At 37.3% G+C, this 27,593-nt stretch overlaps 2 protein-coding genes across 12 annotated transcripts in view; one reads left to right on the plus strand and one right to left on the minus strand.

Annotated features, from left to right (window-relative positions):
- Positions 1-27,593, plus strand: part of FAN1 (FANCD2 and FANCI associated nuclease 1) — a 50,638-nt gene that overhangs the window by 16,649 nt on the left and 6,396 nt on the right. For 2 of the 7 annotated variants that reach the window (XM_075045444.1, XM_075045448.1), the window contains exons 9-15: positions 881-1,045; positions 2,033-2,201; positions 5,919-6,022; positions 8,641-8,835; positions 9,233-9,361; positions 10,217-10,358; positions 11,372-11,481. In XM_075045444.1, coding sequence (XP_074901545.1) covers positions 881-1,045; positions 2,033-2,201; positions 5,919-6,022; positions 8,641-8,835; positions 9,233-9,361; positions 10,217-10,354 — 900 coding nt within the window. In that variant the 3' untranslated portion in view covers positions 10,355-10,358; positions 11,372-11,481. Of the gene's footprint in view, positions 1-880; positions 1,046-2,032; positions 2,202-5,918; positions 6,023-8,640; positions 8,836-9,232; positions 9,414-10,216; positions 10,735-11,371; positions 11,482-27,593 lie in introns of those variants that run through there. The other 5 variants (XR_012652823.1, XR_012652824.1, XM_075045446.1 and 2 more) reach the window with 5 other exon arrangements.
- The window catches only part of MTMR10 (myotubularin related protein 10), a 44,007-nt gene continuing 27,881 nt past the window's right edge, over positions 11,468-27,593 (minus strand). For all 5 annotated transcript variants that reach the window (XM_075045449.1, XM_075045450.1, XM_075045453.1 and 2 more), the window contains 11 exons: positions 25,243-25,333; positions 22,632-22,806; positions 22,109-22,196; positions 21,851-21,939; positions 20,714-20,844; positions 20,519-20,588; positions 20,255-20,325; positions 19,213-19,382; positions 17,683-17,853; positions 16,633-16,815; positions 11,468-16,098 (listed from right to left, as the gene is read on the minus strand). In XM_075045449.1, coding sequence (XP_074901550.1) covers positions 15,499-16,098; positions 16,633-16,815; positions 17,683-17,853; positions 19,213-19,382; positions 20,255-20,325; positions 20,519-20,588; positions 20,714-20,844; positions 21,851-21,939; positions 22,109-22,196; positions 22,632-22,806; positions 25,243-25,333 — 1,839 coding nt within the window. In that variant the 3' untranslated portion in view covers positions 11,468-15,498. The remainder of the gene's footprint in view (positions 16,099-16,632; positions 16,816-17,682; positions 17,854-19,212; positions 19,383-20,254; positions 20,326-20,518; positions 20,589-20,713; positions 20,845-21,850; positions 21,940-22,108; positions 22,197-22,631; positions 22,807-25,242; positions 25,334-27,593) is intronic.

Here is a 27,593-nt window from a genome sequence, read left to right on the forward strand (position 1 = left end):
CAAAGATACCTGACTAATTCGGCAATGAAAAATAGAGATTAAAAAAAAGTTTTAAGTCCAGGAACAGTAGCAGTTGTAGAGTTGTTTAAAATAAGCAGAGAATGACTTTTTTTTTTTTCTCCTTGGTATTGCTTCCTTGCCTCACTAAGGCTATTAAGAATTGGCATTAAAATGCTCTTATGTTGCATTTTAATTCTCTTAAGTCTGTTACAAGGAAATAATGTCATAGGCTGTCAAACGTCTGCAGTTGTCTCTTCTGCATCTTATACTCCCATATCAAGCTTTTTACAGATTTGGAATTAGAAGTTGTACAAAGGAAGAGTTAGTCGAAGTTCCTTATTTATAAATTAGGACAAAGTGCCTTCCTCAGGTGACAGAAAGAGAGTATGTCAGAACCATGACTTGAATTATTTTTTGGAGTCCATATTTAACCCTGGATGTTCTTCAATGCAGTAGTACATTGGTCTAAAATTTGTTCTGTATGTACATTCTTGCACAATTGAACTGGTCCTTCTGTTTCCATATTACATGCTGTTAAGAAACTGGCTTGAAAATAATTGGCCTTAGAACCAGCTCTTTTTTCTGGTCGCTTATGTAGAATTTACACTTCCTTAATCTTATATTGATCAGTACAAATGGAGAGTAATTTCTTTTTACTGTACTAGTGCAAATTTGAATCCAGAAGTCTACTAGTGCAAAATACTACTTACTAGTTAGAACTTCGGTTACATAACTAAGAAAGGTGGCCCTGTCTTATATGCTGGTTTTTGCATTCATATTTTTGTGCTCCTTAAATCAATTGGTCTTTTGGGCTTAGTAAAAACAGACAGATGTGCATAGGTCTTTCTAAATTATTGCTTGTTATCTTGCTGTTTGCTAGGCCATTGACTGCATTAGAAATGGGCTGGCAGACCCATTTGTACGTACTGGGCATCGTCTCTCTCTCTACCAGCGGGCTCTGCGAATCAGAGACTCGCCAAGCTGCAAGCAGTTCAGATACCTGTTTTATGACCTGCCAGTCATAACTGTGGAGGATGTGACACATGTAAGTAAAGTTGCTGGTGGTTTCTGAGAAATAACAACTCATGAGGTCTTTTTTCTTCTGACAAGAAAAAATAATCTGGGAGACTGCTATGTGCTATGCACCAGCCTCCGACTTACTTGTGCTGCAGGAAAATGAATACAAATGTCTTTCTAAAACAAAAACCTCTTGTAAACAAATATTTCTACTTATTTACTAGATGGTCAGCTAAAGTTAGTCAGCTGTACACGGATTTAACTTGCACTGCTTTACTGAATATGTGTTATGAATCTGATCAGCTATAAACTCCACTAATTTACCAGCAACACGCAGATCCTTTCTGTCTGAAGACTCTGATCAAACCAGTGCATTGACCCTGGTGTCTTCAGACCAAGCGTTCTGTGTGTAAGAAAAAGGAATAGTAACCTTAGCATGTTGTCAGCACTAGATTAACGGCTCAAAAAATGCAAGGTTTTTTTTAGTAACCTTTGGAAGTTATGCACTTTAAATATGCGCTATGCAAAGATGCAATATGATGCACTTGCATCATATTGGAATGGATTGTTTTTTAACTCATTCATTTCCCTACTGTAGCAGAGATAATTGTATCTGGGCAAAGTCGGAGCAGAGCCTCACTTTCTCTCTTGGCCTCATCACTGCATATCTCCCTACAGCCCTTCTTTTTCTCAGTCCAGAATCAGTCTCCTCAGTCATCTGTATTCTTTCTTCCTGGTCCTGCATATAGAAAGACTACATTCCCATCTGCCCAGCATTTTTGCTAGACTTTTTTTTTTTTTCTGAAAAATTTGCTAGTTTATAAAAGCTAAACAAAATTATTTCAAGGGAATGACAGGTTAAATTTTATTCAGTTGATTTTTGGAAACAAGTCTAGTTCTGATTTTAAGAAAACTGAAATGGAGGAATATTGTGTTTCAGGAGAGATTCAAATACTTAAGCTAAAGTTTTTTAAATGTGATGCTGGAAAGTAACTAGTTCTTTTAATATGTTCAGGTCACGATCAAAGGAAAGATGTGTCCTCAGATGGGAATGGGAAAATCTGTATTTCTAATGGAGGATATTGGTGATGAAGAAGGAGGTGAAGATTTCAGTGTATCCACAGTCATGTGCTCAGTTGAGGAGCTGGCATTAACTCATTACAGACAGAATGGTTTCGATCAGGGTAACAGGTTTTTTTTTTTGGTTTTTTTTTTTTGTACATTAAAATAACTGTGAGAGTAAAGAACCAATTTACTAAGCAGTTTAGTTAATAGACCAGTTTTAGCTGATTTCATTACACCAGTTTTTAGTCTGATTCTGTTTCCTTCCCAAACGGCTCTAATATGTAATTTCCTTACTGAAATGCTCTAATATGTATTTTCCACCTGATTTGCTGCCTTTATATACCTAAAGTGGTTTGGAAATGTGTTAGGAAAAAAACCAACACTTCTTATTTATCTCCATAGAAAATCACTTTGCCTTTCTTATCAGTGAACAGCTATTTTATTTGTTAGGGGTAAAATGCTAGCAATGTCATTTAAGGGAGTGTCATTAAGGAGAGCTAAACTTCCACTGATTTCTGGTACTAGATGAACATGAAAACAGTGTATACCGTAGCAAGACACTTAGCAACTTCTTTTGAAAAGGCTTAACTTTCAGCTCTTGTTAGTAGTTGTCCATGTATTTTTACAACTTAAGAGCTGTGAAAAGCCACGGACAAGTAAGAATATATAGGTCTGTTTTACAGGAAAAAAAGCAAAGTACAAAAAGGTAGGCAGGTTATTTTTTAAGATAAAATTTATATTTTTATATAATATATGTATTTTAATGTAATTTTATATTACTGATATTTTTCCCAAATACTGTTGCAGGAAAGGTGGCAATATCAGAAGGGGGTAAATGGGAAGGTGACAGTATTTGGAATTTGGGAGAATTGTGCTGAAGTCCCCACTCAGTTCCTCACTCCTACTCACTCGCTGTCAGTCGTCTTGGCTCAGTGGCTCAGTACAAATTTTGAGCACACAGTGGCCATGTGTGATTTAGTGGTAGGCCTAATGAATCATAATGCCCAGTCCAGCACTATACACACACATTAACGCATGCACATATGTGGTCTCTCTCTTCCCACCCCCCCCCCCGTCTCCTGCCCCCATACACTATGCTATATATTATATATAATATAATAACATGTAGCATATATTCTATTATCTATATGTATTAAATGTAACATTACATATTATATATAATATATTATACTAACAGACTAATAACAGAACATATATCACAGAATAGTGGAGGTAGACAGGAGGTCACCCTGTCCACCCCCGCTGCTCAAGCAGGGCCACCTAGAGCCCATTTGCCCAGGTCCATGTCCAGCTTTGGAGTATCTCCAAGGATGGAGACTCCACAACCTCTCGGTGACCCTCACAGTAAAAAAGTGTTTCCTTACGTTCATATATATATATGTGTGTGTGTATATATATGTATATGTGTTCATACATACATGTGTCTTCCTATGTTCACATATGTATATATGTTCATACACATGCATGAACACATATATATATGAACATACATATAGATATATGAACATAAGGAAACACTTTTTTACTATGAGGGTAACTGAGCACTGGCACAGGTTGCCCAGAGAGATTGTGGAGAGTGTGTGTGTATGTGTTCATATCAACATACTTATATATGTAAACATGTATAAGACGTAATATATACAATATGTACACATGTCCATATATATGTTAAGTATGATTTAGATAATATATATATTATAAATATTCCATTATAATATGCACAATAAATATAACACAATTATATATAATATTATACAATATGCAAAATCTAATTATATACTATAAATATATATTATGTTTTTACTATAGTCTATATTATCAATATTTTACTAATATAATAATATAGAACATATATACTCTAACATATAACACATAATACATGATATATGAGATATAATGTGTATTAACTAATTTATATATGTATATAGTAGTATAATATAGAACATGTGTAAATTTATATACATCATGTATCATACAATTATATGCTATAAATATATACAATTATATACTTATAATTAGATATAAAGTATTTAAATGTTACATTATTATGGTATGCTATATTATGTATTATATACTCTGTGTTACATACAACCTATTCTTACTAATATATAATACATGACATATAATAAATATGTTTTTATATGTATATATAGTATATATAGTGTATATGGTATATACATTCCTGTACTGGGTTTGACTGGATGGAGTTAATTTTCTTCATGGTAGCTCATATGCTGCTGTGATTCAGACCAGTGACCAGAACAGTGTTGATACCATGCGGATGTTTTAGCTATTGCTGCATAGTGCTTACACAGTGTCGTGGCTTTCTCCATTTCTCCCCACAGTGAGGAGGCTGGGAGGTGGGCAAGAGGCTGGGAGGGGACACAGCCGGGACAGCTGGCCCCAGCTGACATTACGTGGTAGGCATATTGCCTACCATAAAATGTCACACTCAGCAATAAAACTGGGCGGGGGGAATTTTTTCCAAAGTAGCTGTTGCTCGGAGACTGGCTGAACATTGGTCTGCTGGTGAGTGATTGCTTTTGCATCATCACCTTTATGTCCTCTTACCCCACCGCCCCCCCCATCACTTATTTAATTGTCTTTATCTCAAACCTTGAGGGTTGTGGTTTTGTTTGTTTCTTTCTTCCTCACTTTTCTGCTTCCAGTTGTCTCCCCCTGCCTGCTGGGGCGTGAGGAGTTAGCAAGTGACTGGGTGGGTGGGCTTATCTGCCATCCAGGGACAACCCACCACAATTTTTTTAATATATAAAAACATGCACGTGTGTGTGTATATATAGGTATATGCACATATACATATACTTTTATGTATATAAGCATATATACATATGCATATATATACATGTATACATATGTGTACATACGTGTATGTATAAATATATGTATATACATATTACACGTGTATGTATACATATGTCTGTGTACATCTATATTAAAAAAAACCCCAACCCTCATGGGTTGATATAAAGACAATTTAGTAAGTGATGGGGTGAAAAAAAAAAAAGGAAGATGATGCAAAAGCAATCACTTGCCACCAGCAGACCAATGACCAGCCAGTATTACTCAAAAATGTAATACATTTTTACATATAAACATTTTGTTATTAATGGTTTATATTACACATGTACATACATGTATACATATATGTGTATGTATATGTGTATATATGTACATGTATACATACACATACATGCACATATGTATGCATATGTGTATGTGTAAATGTAATAGAAAACATTTTTATATATACAAACATTTTGTTATCAATGTATTACATTTTTAGTATACTGACTGGGCATTGGTCTGCTGGTGGTGAGTGCTTTTTGCAGCACATCATAGATGTATATACACATATATATGGGCATACATGTATACATACATGTATACGTATAGCTCCATATACATATATGTATATGTGTATAATATAAAACATTTATATATATATAAACATTTTGTATTAATGCGTTATTTTTTTAGTGTAAAAATAAAAAAATGTGTATTAAAAATTGCTAAAGTTAGAACAGTAAACCTTATTCATGACAGGGCATAGTAATTTAATCCTATGCTGTAAATGAAGGCCACTAGCCTGGAAATAGAAGGCATTAGCAAATTGTGGAAGTAATAAACTGCATTTACAACTTGATGCTGTAACGTTAATGTAGACCGACTTCAGCTGTGTATAAACCTGACCATAGCATGTTTCTGGTTTGGATCATGATGATTTAGTATCTCTTTGTATGAGATGATTGCTGTAGAAATTAACGTTTCCATTTTTATTAAATTTTGCCCTTTAGGTATTCATGGGGAAGGCTCAACGTTTATTACATTGTATGGTATTCTAATGTGGGATATCATTTTCATGGATGACATACCTGATGTTTTCAGAAATTCCTATCAGGTAATTTCAAAAGGCTTTCTTTAGTTAATTACTGTACCCATTGCTGTAGAGTGTAACCATGTTAAAATCTTATTCAGCATTAGATTAACATTTTATTCTGAGGGACTTTCCAGACAGATCTTGGTGTTTGCTTGGTTTTATTATTTGTTATATTGGGCTTGTTACTAAAGGACTCCTTGGTAAATAATTGCTATGTAAGTCTGGATTGATTGTCAGATAGGGTGGGATTCATCTGGCTGAATGCATGTGTCCTATGTCTGAACTCACTGGTCAAGGTTTCCTTTATAGTCAGTGGAAGAACACTGCTGTGCCATAGCATTGTTCATCTCATTTGAAGATGATGCATTCCATTGAAAAAAGAAAAAAAAAGTTTGTTTCTTTTCAGTAGCCTTTAAAGGGAAGTCACTTTTTTAAACTCAGGTTTGTTAAAAATCCCCCCCCCAACATGTTTATGCTTTTGGGATCATCCTTCCTTTCTGTCAAAGAAACAAACAAGCAAACAACACTACCAGTCCCCCTCCACACCCCACCCAACAACAACTCCCTGCTGTGCCCTAAGATTAATGATTCCAGGTGAACTTGTGGCTTTTAGCTAAACGCTTTACATCCTACAAATTACAGCTAGAAACAGTTTTATTAATTGCAATTAGAAAACTTGATTACTTTTAGTGACATTTGCTAAGAAAACCCTAAAAAGCCATCTCAAAATGTTGTAGAACTAAAAAAGGCCAGACAATTATCGTCTTTCTTCCACCTTAACCCGTTGCTTCTAATTGGAACCCTGGCCCAGAGGTAGACCAGCCTCTTAACTGGATTTATTAGTACTGTAAGAAATTATAGGTTTATATCACTATGAGATATCTTAGGTAGAAATTTATTATTTTAGAGGTGAAACATGCAGGTTTTTTCTTCCCTCCTTCCCATCCCTCCCTTTATTTTTATTCACCAGTTGAAGTAGAAATCCTTGTGGCTGAGTTGAAAACCACCACTGGTGGTTTTGGAGGTGTCTGTCTCCCTGATTAGTGACCGCTACAAATACCTCTTTTTAATTGGTGGAGAGGGAGATGATACATTCCCTCAAGGCCATCCTTAGATAGTCCCTTAAGCAGAGGATGTAAAAATCTAGAGAATCAAACAGTACGATTATTTTATTAGGCCAATAGGACTAAACTCAAAACTATGAATAGATGAGTCACACTCCGTCCCACTAATCTGAAGTTTAACCTGTTTTGTTTATTTTATGTTGACATGGATTATAAGTCTCTATACAGTCATGTCTCAAGATAATATCTTAAGCCATGAGCACTTGCTTATCAGTATGTTCTTGGTCATATCCTTGGAGAGCTACTCGAGAAGAGGCAAATTACTACAGAGTAATGGCAATTCTTTGAAATGGCTTTTACTACTTGTCTTGTATTCATCTTGACCAAGTAAATTTAGGGTTGAATACTGTTTGCAGAAAGAATTGAGATGTGGTTGTCCTTCTTGCTTTGAAATTATGAGGTGGGACATGAAGGCACTTGCAGGCTTATAGACAGGACAGGAAGGGGACTGCTGTAGCTCCAAAGGCCATAGAAATACTGGTAAATGGAATTCATACAAATAACTTTTCTTGCAGACTATCTGCTGTTCTTGTAAGATGCCTTACCTGTATGAATGTCACGTGTTAAAAGCAGGTATTCTTTGGTTTTGTCAGTGCAAACTACCATTTACTGTAGCTCCTGCCTTTCTAAATACATTTCCTTTAATATAATCTAATATGCAGATTATGCCTACTTGCTTAAAAAAAAGGGGGAAAAAAATTGTATGTTTCTAACAATCCCAGTATTTACAACTCATTTGCAAATTTATTTTTCTTTAAACTAGATTTTACTTATCAATGCAGAGCAAAGCTATCATGAGCCTCAGGCACGAACAAGGGTGAGCTGAAAGCTCACACCTGCTTCACTCAGTCATTCCCTAGGCTGTATTTTTGTGGGATTAGCTGTGGCAGCAGTTTGTGTAAGGCTGAAATTTGCCATTTTCTAAGTAAGTAAGTAAGTGCTCTGCATTTGATTTTGACAAGCTAGAATGGCACTCAGCTACTTCTTAATAGCTTTTTTCAGCCATGGTCAAAATTGAATAATTGCTGCAGTGACTTTATACAGTAATGCGTTCAGTGCTATGCATAAGGCTTTCTGCTTTTAGGCAGCTTGCATGATACTCCCTAGTTTCATCACTGCTTTGTTCTTTCCACCTCAAACTGCTCACTGTAGCTGAGCAGTCTTGATACCGATTCCAAATCCCGACTGGAATGTTACTCCTTGGAGAGTTAGGAGAGCAGATAGCTCTTCGTTGCCTGTTAAAGGAAACCTCTGTCTAGAGGTCAAAAACCAACAGAGCACAGGCTAAGGTGTCGTCAGCATTTGTTGCACTGGCATTCAGTGTTAGAATATATGCAAATCTTTCCATTTAATAAAGGTTTCTGTGGTGGACAGGTGCACATTAAATTGCCTCAGTGTTTGTTTGAGTGAATTTGTAGTTGAGATGATAAGAAAAATATGAAGTAGGGCATTGTCATTCTTGGAATCGCTGCTTTGCTGCCAGCTCCTCAGAACTGCATTTACCTTTTTATACAGACATCCCCCCTGGATTTATACACTGACAGCTTCTATGACAACAGGAGGCATGTCATTGAGGCCAGACTCCAGCAGCTTCATACAGCTTCCTCAGAGACACTGGCAAACTTGATCGCTGACATCTGGACCACTCAGGAGGGAAAAGCAGCAGCACTAGTTAACTGGGGGCGTTTTATTTCCCTCCAGCAAGTTCAGGTAAGTTAGCTGTTGTCCAGAATGGGCAATCTGTTTGATTAGGCTTGCTGTTAAATCACACATGGCCGTAGTGTGCTTGCAGTTTGTACTGAGGCACTGAGCCATGGCTGATGGTGAGTGGTGGGAGGGAGGACTTGAGTGGGGACTGCAGCACCATTCTCCCTAATCCTAAGTACTGTTACTCTTTTCTGATACGGTCACTTCTCCTGCAACCGTAGTTGGGAACACAGCAGGGAAATTGCTGTAGATAACATCTACTTGCGTTTCTTGTTACATGTGACTAAACAAAAAGCTGAGATGGGCCGAAGAATATTCTTGTGAGAGTTAGGAAATAATGGCTGTACAGGAAATTAAAAGGAAAGGAAAAAAAAGCCAACTACCAAACCTTCTCTTACAGAGCCTTGTCTCTTGCCTTGGAGGAACGTTTCTGAGCGGTGTTTTTAGGCGACTTTCCAAAGATCTACGCCATTGCAGAGGGGGACTTCCTGACCTGGTTGTGTGGCGTACTCACACTAATCACTTCAAGGTATATTGGGAGATCTTGGAAGTACTCTGTGCTCAGCTGATCTTACCCTTAGGTATAAAACCTTCCAGTTGTCAGTCCATACAAACTGTATTTTCCTGTTGTGGTGGAATTAAACCTGCTGCTCAGCTGCCCAGAAGCTATGGCAAGTAGTAGGTGATTGTTTATCTGCTATTTCATCACATTTTGCTGTAGCTTTAATGGGCACAATGAGAAACAGCAAGAGGTGACTAGGTATTGTTGTAGACTAGGTCTTCGATTAAAATTACTGTTAAAGCAACTGTTACCAATCAGTCACACACATTCTGTTAGCAAGAAGTGCTAATGTCACCACTTACACAAAAACTTGAATATGAGACTACAACAACTATGTTTGCTACAAAAATTGAGTAAACAGTCATGGTTTGTATCTTATCTTGCATGGTAGTGGAATGGGTACTAGGAGACTATTGGACATAGCTGCTGGAGCAACTTTTTATACATTTATTATAAAACACAGCTGAATAGCAGGAATTAGTTCTCTAGAACATCTGAATAAGTAAGTTGCTGTCAGTATCAGCTGGAACAGGTGAGGTTGCACATGATCAATTTTTGAATATGAGGTAGCTTCATTCACCAGTGGCTCTATCTGTGTTTTGGTCGATATTTACTGTATAAAAGTTCGTTCTCTTGACAGTTAAACTTTGGAACGTGGGTTAATAACTTGGCACCCACTCGGCCATGCATTGTGCTAAATCTGTGGTATTTTTGTTGTAAATAACAGCCATAAAAGAGTACTTATATTAGTCTGTGGGAGCTAATGAGCTTTCAGTTCCTTCACAGGCATACTACTAATCAATCATCCACATTTCTTTCTAGCTGGTGGAAGTGAAAGGTCCCAATGATCGCCTGTCCCACAAGCAGATAATCTGGCTGAGTGAACTGAAGAAGCTGGGCGCTACAGTAGAAGTTTGTCATGTGCAAGCCATTGGAGGCAAGAGTAAACGCCTCAGTTGACAACGTGAGTAACGGGTGTTTTTAAAGGAACTGGCATGATACACACTACTGGCTGCTGCTTATTAAAAGTAGTTTCTTCTAAAATTCTGGTTTCTTGGAACATTACTGTAGTTACTTTTAGCACAAAACTGTAGTTACTTTTAGCACAAAACATTCTAAAAAAGTTTGAGAAGACTGTTAGTGTGATTTACTGTACATCACTTTGTGTTCAGACCAAAGCCTTTCTCTTCCATATACAATTCATAACTTATTCTATGAAAGGTAATCTGGGGGGTTTTGCCTAGTAAAGAGAAACAAACAAACAGCTGCAATCACACTGGTACCAACTGAGAACAGTGTCTGCAATAAAAAAATGTGGTGCATGAAGTCCTGATCATTTCCATGTTGCCTGTGTAGCCTGAGTTCATTCTGTTGTGCAAGTTTCCTTGCAAGGTGCAAGTTTAGCACCTTTCCAGGATTGTCAGGACCAGTGTGGTTCTCTAACTGTCCCCATTTTGTATTATGTGTTTCAATTTTTCAGTTTAATGTAAAGAAATACAGCTGGTCAATGATGGCCTAGAGTAAGGCATAAAACTTTTTTTTTTAAATGCTGTTTTAATGTGCTGCTACATATGAAAGGATAATTTAACGGCTCCTTATGCTGGGAATATCTGTATAAAGGAGAAATATTTCTCACAGTAGAGAGGAGGTGTTCAGTGCCAACATCACTGCACTCAGTTGTGTGTCACTTCTTATTATAGTCAGTTTTGCCCCACATAAATTGATGTGTTTTGCTTATAAGTCAAGTGAAATGGAACCAAAAGGATGAGTTCTCTTTTAAGACACCAAAATCCTGTGGGTTTGTCTCAATTTTAACCCATAGCCAACATCTTTTCTCTGGAGTCTTCATTCTCATACTGAGTAAGTTTTCCTGATATCAGAAATTCTGCTTACCATACAAACAGCAGAGACTGTAACAGAATGTAGTGAGAAATTAAGATCATTTGCATATCTTTTTTATTAATCATCTTTCTACAGCACATTGTCCCTGCTTTTCTTGGAAAAAACAAACACAGCCCCTGCTATTTTTTGTTGTTGTTGTTGTTAGAGGAAGTTAAAGAAAACCACCTGAAGTTCGCTGTGGAAAGGTATGAACTTTTATTTAGTCTAATTTATTTCACATTCACAACTCAGCATCAGGATTTTACAATCTTCCTGGCACTGCTACTTTACTCAATAAATCATTATCAGGCACAAAGGTTTTAGTTTCAGTTGAAATAGTGAGCTCTAAACCATCACAGCAACAGCATTAGAAACCTACTGCCTAGAGCAATTTGAGGTACAGATTTCTGTCTCTTATGTTAGAGGCAAATTTAAGATTTTGTCCTTTGCTTAAATATATGTTAGAAATTTTTTGGTTTTAATGTCTTTCCATCTGAGAGTAAGCCAAAACCTTTGCCCCACTTGCTACATTTTCATTAAAAATACAAGGCAGTTAATATCAAAGTGGTATTGCAGGCAGGTGCACATTAAACACACGTGCAGGCCTGGGCATACATATACACACAAACACACACTTTTCAATGCATTTCTGGAATCAAAGAACTCTCTTCAATACATGGCAGTAAACGGTGAATAAAGTTGTACTGCCATGATCACTAAGTCTACAATAAGCTCTACCTCGCAGTACTTAATGACACTGGAGGTACACTTTTAACCATATCAACCAGCGTTCCATATTTCCCCCCCGCATGGTTTACAGTGTAGTACAAAAGTCATGATATAACAGCCAGTAACAGCCAAAATAGTGCACATTTTCTAGAAACAGACAAAAAAAGATGAGCTGCTTAGTAGTTTCTCTACTCTTGCAACACCAAAATGGCATTAACAGTATCTTGTTTTAAATGGTGAATAGAAATTAAAATTTGAAAATGTGTACATATATATATATACACACACACACATATATATACACACACACTTTTATGTCAGTACTCTGTACATAGAAGTCAAAGATACATACTCAAACCCCAAAATCGCTTTTGAAAGTTACAAAAGATGTTCAGAGCAGTCCCTACTGACTATTGCTAAGGCAACTGTGCAGAGTGGAGAAAATTTTAAAATTAACACTTAGTACCTGTCTTTCAAAAGTAAATTAAAAAAATTAAGATGTTTAACTTAAGAGGAAGAAACAACATACACAAGCACGCATGCACACACAGACACACAGTAGTTGTTCAAATTCCTCAGAAGGCAAGGCCTGTACAACCCTGAGGGTGCAGAACCTTGTCTATATTTCCAGGGAAAGGTGGATAGCTCCCCTTCCTCCCTGCAGGAGGTGCCCCCATCTCTCCCCCACGCTTATCGCCAACTCAGCCTCTGCTCACTTAACTCCCCTTTTTGAGCTGTGTAAAATTTCTTTTTAAGTCTGTTTGGCAAATAGATATTTAGACAGCTTTTATTATAAAGGCATATTATTTTTAACCCCCTCCCATGCTATATATATATATATAAAATACAAAGACCATCTGCAGCATCTGTACACAACTTAGAACTGAAATGTTAAAATGTCTGAAATCTCCTTATAAAAGACAATCCTGTTTAAATAAGTACCCATTTTTCCCCCAAAGGGTACTAGCCTAAACATTTTTTTTTTTTTTTTTTTTTTTTATTAATTCCACCAGCTGCCTGTGTGGAGTAATTTATTTACACTTTTTTTGGTACCTTTAAACCAAAAAAGTTACACTTCTAAGGGAAAAAAGAAAAGGACACCATAGTTTTAACTGTAATTTTAAAAAGAAAAAAAAAAATCGGTACCAAAAGACACTAAGCACACAGGTTGAGGTCTTTTATGTCAAGTATCAGGGCAGGGAAAGCAGTAAGCTAATGAAAAAAAAAAAAAAATCACAAAAGCAAACTAATACAAACATTTGAAATAATATAAGTCAGATGACTGCTTCAGCAAGTTGTAAATGAACACTAGTTTGTGGACCATTTAACATGCTTAGACCGTCTTGCAGCATAATTAGGCAATTGAGGTGAATACACGTTTCTTCCTCACAAACAGTTGACCAGAACCAATCTGGCATTCTGTCATAACATGCATGTGCGTGCCCGCATGCAGACGCGCACACGCACGCACACACACGCTCGGCTGCTTTGCATAAAAAAGGGGGGTTTGGTTAGTTAAAAAAGGAAGTCTGCCCCACACCTCACATTAGCTCACCTTTACAATGAAACTGCCCGCTTATCTCCACCAAACCAAACAGTGTGAGAAAGCAGCACAGTTAGTACCCCCCAACAGCTTTGTACCTTTGGTAATTTTTAGACCTGGGGAAAACAGGGTCCTGTATGCACTGGACTTCTAGCACAAAGCTTGCACCTATAAGGCCACTCCAGATGTGTATTCTCGAAAATAAATCCTTGAGCAATCTTAGCCATCCAAAACCCACGTTGCAATTTAGGCTGTGCTGAAGACCAGTTTGGTTTTACAAACAAATGAAAAGCTCCAAATCCCATCCCTCCCTGCCTTTTTTTAAACTGTAATATACTGCATATTATTATCGTACAGCTTTTTCACCCCCCTCCCCGATAACTGAGAACAGCTTGTAGTCTACCATACAAGGCCTTTGGTGCCTTAACCTGTGAGTCAGCACCTGAATAGAAGCTTGGCATTGGTACAATAGCATTTGTGTTTGTTTTACACAGAAATCAGTTAATACAAAGTACAGACTCACTGTTAAGAGAAGGCAGCCAACAAAAGCCTTAACCTACGAGAATGACACATTACTTCCACTCTCCCAGTATACTTTCTTGCTTTTCTCCCTATGAAACTTGAGACATTTTCTGGCACAGCATCCAGGGGAGAGGTATCATTTAAAAGCTTTTAGAGTGAAGAGGAGGCTACTGCATTAAGCAGAGGAGGCTGTTGGATTTAATTCCCTCAAGCAGCGCTTGTCCATTGCACTGTCCGTATGGACATGCACGTATGTAAGAAGGCAGCACCACTAACTGCTCTTCTTCCAGCACCTGCTTACAAGTGACAACAGCAGTAGCACCCCTCGTGGATTTGGCCACTTGGAGCACGTCCTCCTTTCTGGAACCCAGTAGGCCTTAAGTATGAATTCTGCTGAAAGCTACTTCATCCTGCAACAGGATGAGGAGAGGGTTGGCAGGGATCAGGATCCATGCAGGGATACAATGCTGAGTATTTGAGGTGCTTACATTAAAAATTGAGGCTCTCGTGAGACTTACAAATGAGCTTAACCTTAAAGAGGAAAAACCTGCTGTCTCTTGAGCTGGCCTTCTGTTATTTCCAGAAATGGAGAGGAGGATGCAGGGGATGGAACAATACTGAACTTACCGTAACAACCTATTGTAAAAAGTTGGGGGGGAGGGGTGTCAGGTCAGCTGCATTAGAGTAATCTTGCTACTGTTTCCTCCCAATTAAAGGCACTTCTAAAGCTACTGCAATACCATATCTACAGTAATGTTTTAAGGTTAACAGTGCATTGTCCTGAAGTTGATTCCTATAGTCTAAAGTCAAGCTCATGACAAAGAGCACAAATCTGACTAATTGTTAATGAATACCTTTTGGGGAGAGAAAGAAAAGGGAACAACCACCCCATGGATACACACTGCATTAACACATATGTAGGATGATCCAAGTCACGGAACGTTAGTATGTATGTATGCATGTAAGTATTCTTCCTGAAGAGGCAATCTGATAAAATAGCTTGTTCCCAGATTTCAGCTGTCGGTCTCTGTCCACTGCACTGAACTACTTTGATTTGCCAAGCTGTTCTGGCACAAGAGTCACTTCAGTCACTATCTGGGAAAAAAGACATTTCAAGCAGAAGCCCTGTTAATGACCACACCACGCCTTTCAACTAGCTAATGAAATGCTCCATCGCATATAATAAGCCAAACCACAAAAATACAGAAGAAATGAGGGACCAGAAGCCCTAGCAGATGAGAACTACTGAAGACAAAATTGTGCGATTTGAAGCATGACTCGCTTTGCTTTTAAATATTTGTGCAAAACTTACATAACTTTTGTATATAAAAATTATTACAGCTTTCAATGCCGCATTTAGCAGTGTTAACTTAGAAAAGACAAAATGATATGCTGTGTTCTCCCCAAACCTTTAAACCACCACATCATCTTAATCTTCATTTGCAAGTGTCTCAGTGGATAGCCAGATTTTGGCCCCACTTAAAAATTTGCTTAAAGGTGTCCCCAGAATGCTCCGTCTGCATAGGTTCCCTACAGGAGAAAATGGGAATGAGGAGGAGAGAAAGTCTGGGGCCTCAGAGGTGTCATTTAAACTATTTGCTCTGAAGTACATCCTGCTTTGATCCAGTTCTGAGCAGCTGCCTTGCAAAGAAGAGTTGCTTTTGTACTGCCGAAGATTCCGGTTTAACATGTCTACTTCGTCTGCCAGCAAAGAAACTTTATGGAAAGCAGTGATGAAGCCACCATGATTAATCTGGGCCTCAGGAACCCAGCGGAAGTAGCACAGTTTCCACAGTTTTATTTGTGTTCCAGAGAGATGGGGCAGAATTACACCGTGCAAATCAACAGGCTTTGCAAACCAGTCTCTGAAGTACTGTTCCATACTGTTACTCTGACTCTCTGTTTGCTGTAAAAAGTCCGGTTTCAGTTTTAGTATCAGAGAGTTTCTTCTTGGAAGGAACTCTTGCTCACTGATGATTCCATTTTTTAATGCTGGGGGGACACCTCGCAATGTGGAGCTGTAGTTTTTCTGCAGAAAATAAATACTGGTAATTTTCCAGTTTTATGCTCATTTGAATAGCAGATTTCCCTGAGCTGCTAGGCTGCATCATCCAGAGAAATTATGTGACCTTTAAACAGTTCTGAGCTTGTGAGTCACTACTGCAGGACTCACAGGGCAAACTGTGGCCACCTGTAGTCTTTAAAAAGAAATACATGTTTTTGAGGCTTTCTAAAGCACTGAATGATTAAATTAATCAGGGTTCACTGAAAAAACTGAGAACCCTGGGGGAAAAAAGTGACATGTCATCACTTTTCCACAGGTGAAATAAGGCAAATGTTGGCAGTGAGCTCAACCCTATCAGGAAATGTCCCAGAGCACAAGGCTCAACAATCTGCACCTTTACTTCTACAGAAAATAATTTCTTTAGGCTGGGAAGCTATGAGAATTAATGCTCCTATTGCTAAAGTGAGGGTGTAAAACACTATATAACTAAATTTTTAAGCATTAACACCTTATGGTTAAGCACAGAAACAGTCCATTCACAGACATCACTATAGTTACCTTTGAGCGTTTAAAAGTTTTCACTGCTCCATTTTGTACACACGGCGCACTCTTCCCAATATACAAAGGGTTGTGAAAGAGCAGGCGGTCCCTGCTTGTAAACTGAAGAGACCAGTCCCAAACACAAGGAAATTTGAGGCCTTTCTCATCACCCAGCTGAATATTTTTGCTTATGGCAAATTCCTGCAAAAAGTTAACATTCAGGCATATTAAAATCAAAGAAAATAGGCTTATTCACAAATCTTAATTATAAACCAGTGCATAACTATTGAGCATAGAAGAGCAGGGATATAATTTAGAGGTAGCTGCGGATGAAAGCAACAGAGCAGCAAGACCGTCTGCTGCTGGAGAAAACAGCTGTACCCTGTTTTTCATTTGTGCAATGCAGAGGCAGGACTACTTAATTAGCAAAAATTACTTTTCAATGATATTAAATTGTTTGTTTACTTTCGAGAATACACTAATGGTCCCTTAATGCGGTACTTCTTTGTAAGGTAGCTACCTAAAACTTTAAAGGGAAAATATTTAACAAAATAAGTAAGTTTTACTTATTTACTTTATCAGCCATCAAATGTTTTCTACACGCAGTTCTGATAAGCTCCAGTTTTCAAAAACAAATCTAAGTGTTCAGTTTTCTAAATACCTTTGAACTTAACAGTCTTTTCTAACTTTTTCAACTATTTAAACAATTATGTCAGGAGATTTCAAAGTTTGCCTGAAGTGTGAAATTCTATTTATTGCCCGTCATTCTACTTTATCAGTTCCAGATATAAAATCTGTTTCCTAGAGGGGTACAAATAATAATGTACAATAACAATGCTCTTCTAGGGGGGAAAAAAAAAAAAGACTGTCTATGCCAACTGTCTATGGAAAGATCACCTGAAAGGACATCCTGATCATATTCATCTGGGGAGCTGAACATTTTGCCCCAAACAGAGTGTGACATTTTGAAAAATACAAAGGAATACCATTTAGTTGAGATGACGTTATTTCCAGAAGGGCATGCCGAAGTCTCTTATTTGAAAAGTATGTGGAACACTTCATACTCACAGTGCTTTCCTTTACTCGCTGATGAGGACAATTGAAAAGGAAAGTGCCAAACAATGAGATACGTGCACTGTCGTACAATATGGTCAAGTACATTTCAGAAAACTCGAAGGCTGCTGGGTATTGTTCTAGCAGCTGCCAAACACAGTCAAGAAACATCAAGAACAAAGGAGACTGGGAAAAGAAACAGAGAATTATTAGCCTTAACATAAGCTTTTCCCAAGTCATACCAATTTCTTTGCAGTTAGTGCTCCATTAGGGCATTCAGCTATACCTCCGGTACATTCCCCAACAGGGTAATCTATTTGGAGTATTCCATTTTGTATGATTTTATGCAACTGTAACAGCCTGTATTCCTGTTTAGCCACTTTCACAAGCAACTATGTGAACTGGCTTTCTCAGCATTACCTTTCCACAGCCTTCCCTTCTCTGTAAGAAGCCAGTCAATTCTTTCCTGGGTTCTCTTTGTACTCATGTAGCTGCAAAAATGCTTTCTGCCATCTTGTATGTCCCTCATAATTTCCAAATTAGTGCTTGTATGAGCCTTCCTTACTAATTGGCCTTATTTTCACAATGTATATACTTCCTTCCTGTTTGGAGTCACTGGAGGGCTTATGATTCAGGCATACTAACTTCTCACTACACTTTCTAGCTCTTTCCACAGTGGCCCATGAATGGCAAAAGTATAAACTATCATTTATGTAAAGTTTTAAAATATTTTCCTCTTCCCAATTTCACCCGTCTGTATATCCTTTCCTAGGGTCAAAATATCTGCTTTCTCATTATTTCGCCCTTGGTATTTCAGTTTTGTTATCCTACATGCATTTTCCCTGCTTAGTGCTCACTGTCCTCAGTTTATCTGTTGGCTCCACTCTCTGGGGATATTGCTTTTCTATTACTCTTGGGCATTGTCCCCAAAAAAGGCTGCTAACCTAGGGTCCTCTATTTTTCCAACTGCAATTACAAGTTGCTCCTTTGCAATGAAAAGGCCAAATAAGATTAGCTGGAAATACTGAAAATCAGGTACTATGCTACCCTCTATTAATCTGTTTGGCAGCTGTGTATCAGTTCATAAAGCTGCAGTGCTTCTCTATCAGCTCAGTACTTTTCAAAGTACTGCACATTGATATGACTTTGCATTCAAAAAACCAGGGATGAAAACAGATACCCTTGGTAAAACAAACAAAAGAAACCACCCCCTCCAAACCCACTCCTAAACCCCTTTTATTTCAATTTAAAATGTGGGCTGTGCTGGCATTTGTAACACTGGGACCTCTTCATGTATAACACTGAAGCAACATAAAAACCCAGCAACATTTAATTGCACCTGGTGTTTCACTGATTCTCACAAGGCTACAGAAGATAAAGAAAATATATCTCTACCCTGGACAAAGACTCATTTTTTCTGACATTAGTTTAATGAGATTTGAAAGTATCAAAAAATATTTTTACTTTTAGATTTCTGTGTGAATAAATATTCAGGCTGATATTAACCAGATACTGTTATCACATACAAATACAATTCATTTTTACCTCTTTGTCAGATCTCTTTAAGTGGTTACACCTATCTAAAAACTGATATCCTGCCATGACCCATTCCTTCTGTATTAAACTTTGAAATCCAACAATTGTTCGAAAATAGGGATCCAGCATGACTTGAATGAGAGAAGCAGCAAGACAGCTCAGGTCTCGTCCCTCTTCCTCTGTGAATAACATACAGAATGTATGAAATACATAAGGTATATATATGCACGTATACAGAATTAGATCTCAAAAACCGGCAACTAGGTCTAGTGTTTTTCTTTGAATTTCTTTCAAAACATGCTTTTTGCTGCCATAATGGTTCTCATAGTTTAAAAAAAACTAGAAGAAAAACACACCTTTTTTTTTTTTTTAACTGAGACTCATACAATAGAAAAGGTTCCTGCAGTATCCAGCACAACAATACATTCATCAAGAACAAAATACCCACCCAAACGCCTCATATTTAAACCAAGATGTGCTAAGAAGGAAGGTGTTCATGTTGCTGGAATTTTTCAACAGATTTTCCACCCCGAAGCAGTTTTTGGAAGGTCATTATATGGGGAGAGGGGGATATACCAGCTGGACGGGTCTTGTAAAAGTTACAGAAATTACAAAATTTCTGATCTTGATATGAGCAAATTTTTCAGTGTCTTTTTTTTCTGAAATATCTGTTTGCATTTACACAACAGCAGCCACTGTTAGTGAAATACTTTTGTACATAGGAGCTCTGAATAAAACTAACTTTGCTTATGCATGGAGTATTAGCCCAGTTAACACAGTACAAAAGTTCACCCTAATGTTTTGATTCTGTCATATCATTTTCAGAATAAAAACCACAAAGACTCAAATTAAAATATTCCTTTGATGCTGTGGACTACACTACAGTTCAGAGACATAACAAAATTATTTTCCTTTCTAGTTCCTCAAATACCTAAAATATTTAGAAGCAATGGGGTTTACGTGTAAAGATTACAGTTGATTTTATCTAAATGTTTTTATCTACATTATCATACTAATGCTAAGAATACAGCATGCTATATGATTGGATTACCTTGTAGAACTACAGAAACATGCTTACACTCCATCATATATACAAGCTCAGCAGAATGCTTAAGAAACGATCTAGACAGGAAAACAAAATGATACAACAGTTAATATAACAGGTTCACACTCTAGAAGAAAAAAATATTTGGAATATCTATATTTACCTAACTCATATATTAGAACAGAAAATCCTTCAACAGATTCACTGCTTATTTACACTGGTGAAAGTTTTTCACATCTCATTAACCACCATTTTATTAATGCCACAAACCTAATGTACTCTAACCAGCGAGTATTTTCCAGTGAGGATAGCCACTTCTCTTCAGTTTCTTCAAAAGGCTCTGCAACAAAGAAAGTAATTACATTGTAGAACAACTTCAAATAACTATTCCTGTGAGCCAGATCTAGTAGAATTTGTTGTATTTCAAGAAAGTAACCACCATGAAAGAAGGACAGTCCAGCATACCATTAACACACAGCTGTTTGAGTTTGATATGTGCAGCCTGGATTTCCTGGATGTTGGGGAGACACTTGTCCAGATCAGATTTGTAAACATCACTTCTTAGAGGATGGCTTCGAGTTATTGCATTACAAATCCTAAATAAGAAAAAGAATCAGCCATTTTATTATTAGAGCAGAGAGAAACAGTCTTTCAAGAAACATGCCACAGTCTTTAACTGCAAACAACTAAAACCACATAAAACATGCACCTTATTTAAAAAAAAAATAAAATTCTAGTTTATATTCAGGAGATATATTGCTCCTGCCACAAAGCTATTGACTCAAATATTTTTGGTATCTGTTAGTTACAAAACAAAAAAATGGAAATGCTGGATCATTAAAACAACACGTTTGGGAAATGAAAATCTGAGGCTGACTCACAGTTAAAGAGATCTATTTAATTTTTAATTTTCCACAATCTTTAGTAAGACTTATCTAGGCTAAATAAACAGAACATATATAAAGTTTATAAAGCCAGGAAATCTGACAGGGTTTCAGATAAAACTCAGAGATCCAGCCTAACACACACACAGTGCAAGCATTTGTACTACTACAAAAAGTCACCCTACAAATTAAACCAATGAACAAAAAATACCAAGCTAGTAAACTACTTATGCAAGGCTCTAAATGCCTTCATCTTTCATCAAGGACAATGAATGACAAATACTTCACAGAAATACCGAGTGCACTGTGGTGCTAAATCTATAGACTGTATTTCCCAACACCACAAGTAAATAATTTTTACTGTGTCTTGCTGAAGCAGGTTAAGAAAATCTCCACCAACATAAGCTGTAATATAGTAACATCAATAGAAAAGATTAAGTCTGCTCCTTCTATCAGTAAATTCTCTCATCTAAATGACTTGCTGTCTAAAAAATAAATGTCCCTTAAAATTTGAAAAATTATTCAGTATTTGAAACTGAAGTGGACCTTGAATAGAAATTGTGCCACAATTATATTCAGAGAACAGTTTCTCAAAAGCTATTGCACTACAACATTATGAAGCAAGTAGCCTCTCAATTACCAATTACTGCTGTATGTTACACAGTCACTTGCGTTATCCTACGCATCTGATTAAAGAATAACATAACTAATGATTTACCTTTGATCAATTCTTCTTTGTTGCAATACATCTTTAATGTTGGCCATTCTTACGAGGGCACTCCCATTAGGGTGATTCCAGGACCATAACTAATTTGGGAAAAAACCACAAAAGAAACAAAATAATGCAGGTTAGTGTTGTTCCACAGAAATTTTTTTCTTAATGCCACACACAAAACTATGTTAATAGACATACATATCTTTAAGATTAATATTGTACAACGATCAAGAACAGTAACAGAATAAAGACTACACTTACTGGCATTCGTCTCCCAATAAAAGAGTAGGAGTACAGCTTAAGGTCTTGATCTGCTAAGGAAGATGGAACCACAAAATATTCTGGAAGGCTTGGGGAAAAAAATATGATACAAGAGGTTACTTTTCCCTATGTATTTGACCAGCTTTTCTCTTGCTGCAATGCTGCGATACCAACTCTGTTAAACTATAATGCACCAGCCCCTAATAATATGGCAGTGCTAACTGGTTGTCCTGTATGCCTCCATGATCTTATATCTCATTGGTACAGCTCAGATGTGTTTGTTTAGAAATGTGCATGTTTCAAAGGGAAGTACAAAAGCATGAAAGCAACAAATGCCCTAAAATATAACATTTCCTTTAATGACACCATTTGCAGGACCTTTTAACTGAGGGCCTCTTCAGAGAGTGGCACATATAAGAAGTGAAGTGCACAGTTAGGTAGGATAGAGGCTTTGGTAGAGGAGACAGGAAAAGACAGCATAATTGCCTTGTTTTCTTCTACTGGTGTTACAAGAGAAACTTACCAAGTAGATATCATATAACCTTCATTGACCGAACAAACTCTCCACTCTGATGCACCTGTCCTTTTGATTTCTCTATCCCAATCAGAGTAAGTTTCAAACAAAGGTGTCTGTTGACCACTGGCACTGCCGATGCTGCCACCACCACCTCCTGGGTCTATTCCATTCACCTTCTTTGCTAGGAAAAGAAAATTCATCAATGCACATTTAAAAACAACAGAGAAAAAAATAAAACTCTTCACCTTCCTAATTAAAAGAATGAGCCACTAGCATCAGGACTAATGTTACCTATTTTTGTATTACAACAGATCAGTGATCTATTGACAGCTTCACAGTACATGACGATGTAAATGTATTTTTTCCTGCAATTTCAACAGAGAAGTAACGTAAAATTGGTATGTTGTGCTGCTTGATAGAAAACAAGACATACTAACAGTCAGGAATGAATGTTATCTTCAGTCACAGGATTTCTCTCTTCAATATGCCAAAGTTTGCAACATTTTAAAAACATGAACCCTTTATAGGCTACCCTTTAATTAGGTACCTTATGAAGAAAGCAAAATAAAAATGATGTAGTTTCAACAGCTTTATTGACTGCTCTATTAAGAGCAAATAAAATAAATTGAAGGCCAGGTTAATATATACATACATATATATATATATTTATATCCACACAAAAAGGTGGCCTACCATTTTGTCGCTAGCATCCAAGATTATATAGTCTGTTACTAATACAGAAGGATCTCCTTTGCTGATCATTCTTTAGGTGCCAAGCAGGCAGTCAGCTGTGTCAAAGACGACTACATTTTGTTTCTTGACACTTGGAAGTAACTTTTTAGACAGAAGTGAAATAAACTGAGACTTAACCCTATTACCTCTGGCATGAAAGCTCCTAGCTTTAGCAAGAGTCTGTAAAGATGTAAGCACCTGCCCAAACAAAGCAGAATACAGCTTTATGGCTCTACTGCCATCTCAGTGATTGTGTAGCTTCTATTTCTTCTATCTATCAACTTCACTCTTGCACTAGTACTCGGACTACTTATGTTTTTCAGAAGAAAACTTGACTAAAATCAGAATGAAGTAGTTGTTCAAAGATAGTATACAGAGAAATATGATAATTACCAAAAAACGTTATAATTTTACTGATCAATGGCAGGATATGTAATTATCAAATATAGCCTGGGAAAAAGTGATGTACGTATACACCGGAGCAATGCAGGCTCTTTATGTTCCTCAAGAAGCACAAAGACAGTATTTCAGCTTTTACTTTACTGGGACTAGCAGGGATAGAGAGTCATAAAACACAGTGCTGGAATTGTAAGAGCAAAGCCAGAGATCTGTGCTACAAATACCAGGGTTCAAAACAACAAAAAAACCCCCAACCCAAACCAAAAGTATTTCAAACTCTTTTCTCCAGCAACTGCAGCACAGCAGAACAACTATCTTTTGCCATTCTGATCTGCTGCTCCAGAGGAACAACATTTTTTACCCACCTTATGTAATTCTTCCACTAGGTATTTTTCCATACAGCAAATGGTATTTTAAGGACAGAGTAAAGGCAACTTTATGACAGACTAACATTTTGTTCACACTCCACTTTAACATTTTATTGTAATTTTATCTGCAAATTAGCTTCCTCCCTAGTACTTTATAATGCTAAAGTACATGGACCTGAATAACTGCCCAAGTTTTATCAGGTAAGAAATTGTATGTGTGATTATGTGTGTAACGTAATCACAAGCACACTTACTCCTTTGCACGCGCAGGGCAGTTGTGTAGGCACCTGCATAAAAAAACATACATTTTTGTGCAAATCTGAAGGCCTGAGCTCATAAGTCCACAACATCCAAATTTTGTAACAGGCAGATCTGTGGTTTCTAATGCCAGCTGCTGACTAAGTATTTCAGCACCACAGAACTACATCAATGGCACTTTCTCTATTTGGAGGCTTGTTACACTAGAACTGATGGGTTTCAGCTGTGTATTGGCTGGGGAACACTAAGCAGTGACCGCACAGCATTACACTAGAAATCAAGTTCCAAAGGCATCTTTTTCAGGCTTACCTAACTGACAAGGTTCAGTTGGAGATTGGCCTTGAGCAGAGAGGGTGTGCTCCAACTCAGCAGGGGTGGTGGAGGTTTTGAGTGGTAAGAACTGCCTAGTAAGCCTCTAGGAAAGAAGGTATGGAGTCCCAAGTTGCACAAATCCTCCTGCAATACCACCAGAAGAGAAACTTATTCCCAAAAGAAGGGCAGGTGAACAAGCCTGCCTGATGGGAGATTAGCTAGGTACCTAGAGTACCGATATAGACATACAATAGGAGGATCGAAGCGTGAATTGAGAAATATGAGTATTCATGCTGACGTTAAGTGCTGACATAGGTAGGTTTGTTTTGTTTCAGACAGGGAAGACATATCTTTCGATTTTGGTCGTTAATATCTATCACAGTGAACGACTTATAACTGAAAGTAAGAGGTTGGGTGCAGGACAAGCCAATTGTACTACCCCTGGAGAAAGCCTCAAACGCTTTTTGCCACTGCTTCTGGACAGAAGTCTTACTAAAATTACATACTAAGAAATAGGAAAAAAAAAATCAAAATATTTTCATACTTACCTGGATTATGATATATTTCCCCAACATACTCAAATGCAAAGAGAAGCTGAAGATCTGTTGGCTGAGAATAATGAGCTATTGCAAGGCACACCTAGGAAAGAAACATTTATTACTGTTATTTATAGACATAAAATTTATTGCCCTTAATTATGACAGCATGAAATATGCACAGCAAAAGTCAAAAATCAGTCATCTGATGTTTTATTTCCATATTTTATTTGAGAGAAGTGAATTATGTAGTTAAACATACTCATATTTGCCAAGACACCATTACTGTAATCGTAGTAGGTGAGTTCATGACTATCTATCAAGAGTGATTACCTGGTAAGAGTGGACTAAATTTTGGCAAGAAAGGTCAGACTGCAACAGGCATCCCTAAACATGATTCTCTGTATCAACAGAGACAAGCAAGGACTTGGAGATACTATGCTGTGCCTGCCCACCTGCATATAGAAGTAAGGAGAACAGAAAAAGAAAAGAGCACAACACACAGGTAGTAAACACAGTACAGTAAAATCTCATTTGCAATTGATCTTTTGATAATTTTTTTTTTTAAAATAAAGAGTACTTATCAACATAGCAGAAAAACATAAGAATGGCCATACTGAGTCACTCCAAAAGGTCCAACCTAGCACTATATCCCTGACAGTAAACAGCAATCAATGCTTAGGGAAGAGGGTAAAAATAGAGAAAGCATAAAATGAAATTTTACCAGGATGTATTTCAACAGTTCACAGTTCAGGCACTTCCTGAACTAAAATCTGGTGTCAGTATTCAACAGCATTTGACAGATGTTTCTTCTACAAAGCTGTCAGTTGGGTCAAAAGGTTTTTGAAGTGTGACTTCCCTTTACAAAAGCCCTCTTGGTTCTTCCCTAAAGTATCACATCTAACCAAAAGTTTGTATCTGATTAAATTTTTATTATCTTTTCCACTAATTCACCCCATATAGGAAGCAGCCTCACCAGTCTGTGCTACCCAAAACTCAACCTTCAAAAATTTCTGCTCTTGGAACGGAAAACAAGAGATAGGTTGCCCTTTGAAGACTTCCAGGACCTATGTCAATCCTGCACCTCATTAAGTTGTATTCCAAAATTTTGAAGGGCATTGATGAATATAAACCAAATGCAAATTGTTTGGTAGTAAAGAACAGCTTTTCACCCAAGTTATTTGGAAATAAGTAATTCACGGTGGGAGATGCTTTCTTCACGTTAGTCACTTGGTTTGTTTGTCAGCTGAATAGCAGGCCAAAGATTCTCCATTAATCTCCAATTTCAATAAAAAGTGAGTCTTCAGGGTAGGTCCTTTTGCCAAGTGTGGGGGATCTACAGTTAAATATGCCAGTAATCACCCGTTTCTCAGTCCCCAGCTCATCTTGAGAACTGAAACATCAGCCAAACTCTCTGAGGGTAGCAAGATGTCAGCTTCATTAAATTTTGGTCTAGCCCTTATAGGTTCTGTCCCAGATGACTGGATTTCATTCACAAAAGAAACCCACCCATAACTTCTAGATGCCTGCAGGTTTATAGCAAGCTCCAACACTGTCTCTGACAATCTGATGCGTTAATCAGGTTTAACCAGGCTGAGTCACAGCAAGCCCTGCCCTGGGAAGGGAAATTCAGCAGAGATTTAAAATAAGAGAGATGCATCCTCAGAACAGCAGAGATTTAACTTGGGGCACAAGAAAGAGTCTTGCCTAACTCTTCACGTTCTTTGCAACAGTGTCGGGACCAGCATCACATAAGCAACTGGTTTTCTACCTGTACAAACTGTTCATTTTGGTAAAACCCTAAGATTAAAATTGAGAGCGCAGCACATGGTTTAAGATTAGATACTAGACTTCAAATACAGTCAAGCTTTGCTAGCCTTTGTCACTTTAAACGTAGCTATTCGCTAATAAATATAAAAAAAATTTGACAAAACCAGTAATATCTAGAATCAAATTCAGGAAGAAAAAAAAACTTTCAAGTAGAGATTGGTAGTGTTACTCTCTAAATTCCAGGACTTGATTTAGAGTCTCTAGCTTTGCCTTCTTCCATCAGTATTTGCTTCTCCATTTTACTAAAATGTACCCGCCTTACCTCTAAAAAAAATATTTAATGAAAAGGAGGCTATAAAACACTAGACTCTATTCTATATTTTAAGATACAGAAATTCCATGTGACAAAGTTTTTAATTAGGGACAAAGACATAGTATAAATTCATATTATTACCACCTAAAATTTTTCCTTTCAATTTTCTTCCTTCCCTTCAACTCTCCACTGACATTTTATATTTAGCAACATGTTGACACAATTTATTCACTGTTTAGCAGTTTTGGATATTATTTTTGAAAAACATTCTGTGCATCCA

This window comes from Buteo buteo, chromosome 13 (assembly GCF_964188355.1).
Source record: "Buteo buteo chromosome 13, bButBut1.hap1.1, whole genome shotgun sequence".
In the NCBI taxonomy this organism is placed as follows: Eukaryota; Metazoa; Chordata; class Aves; order Accipitriformes; family Accipitridae; genus Buteo; species Buteo buteo.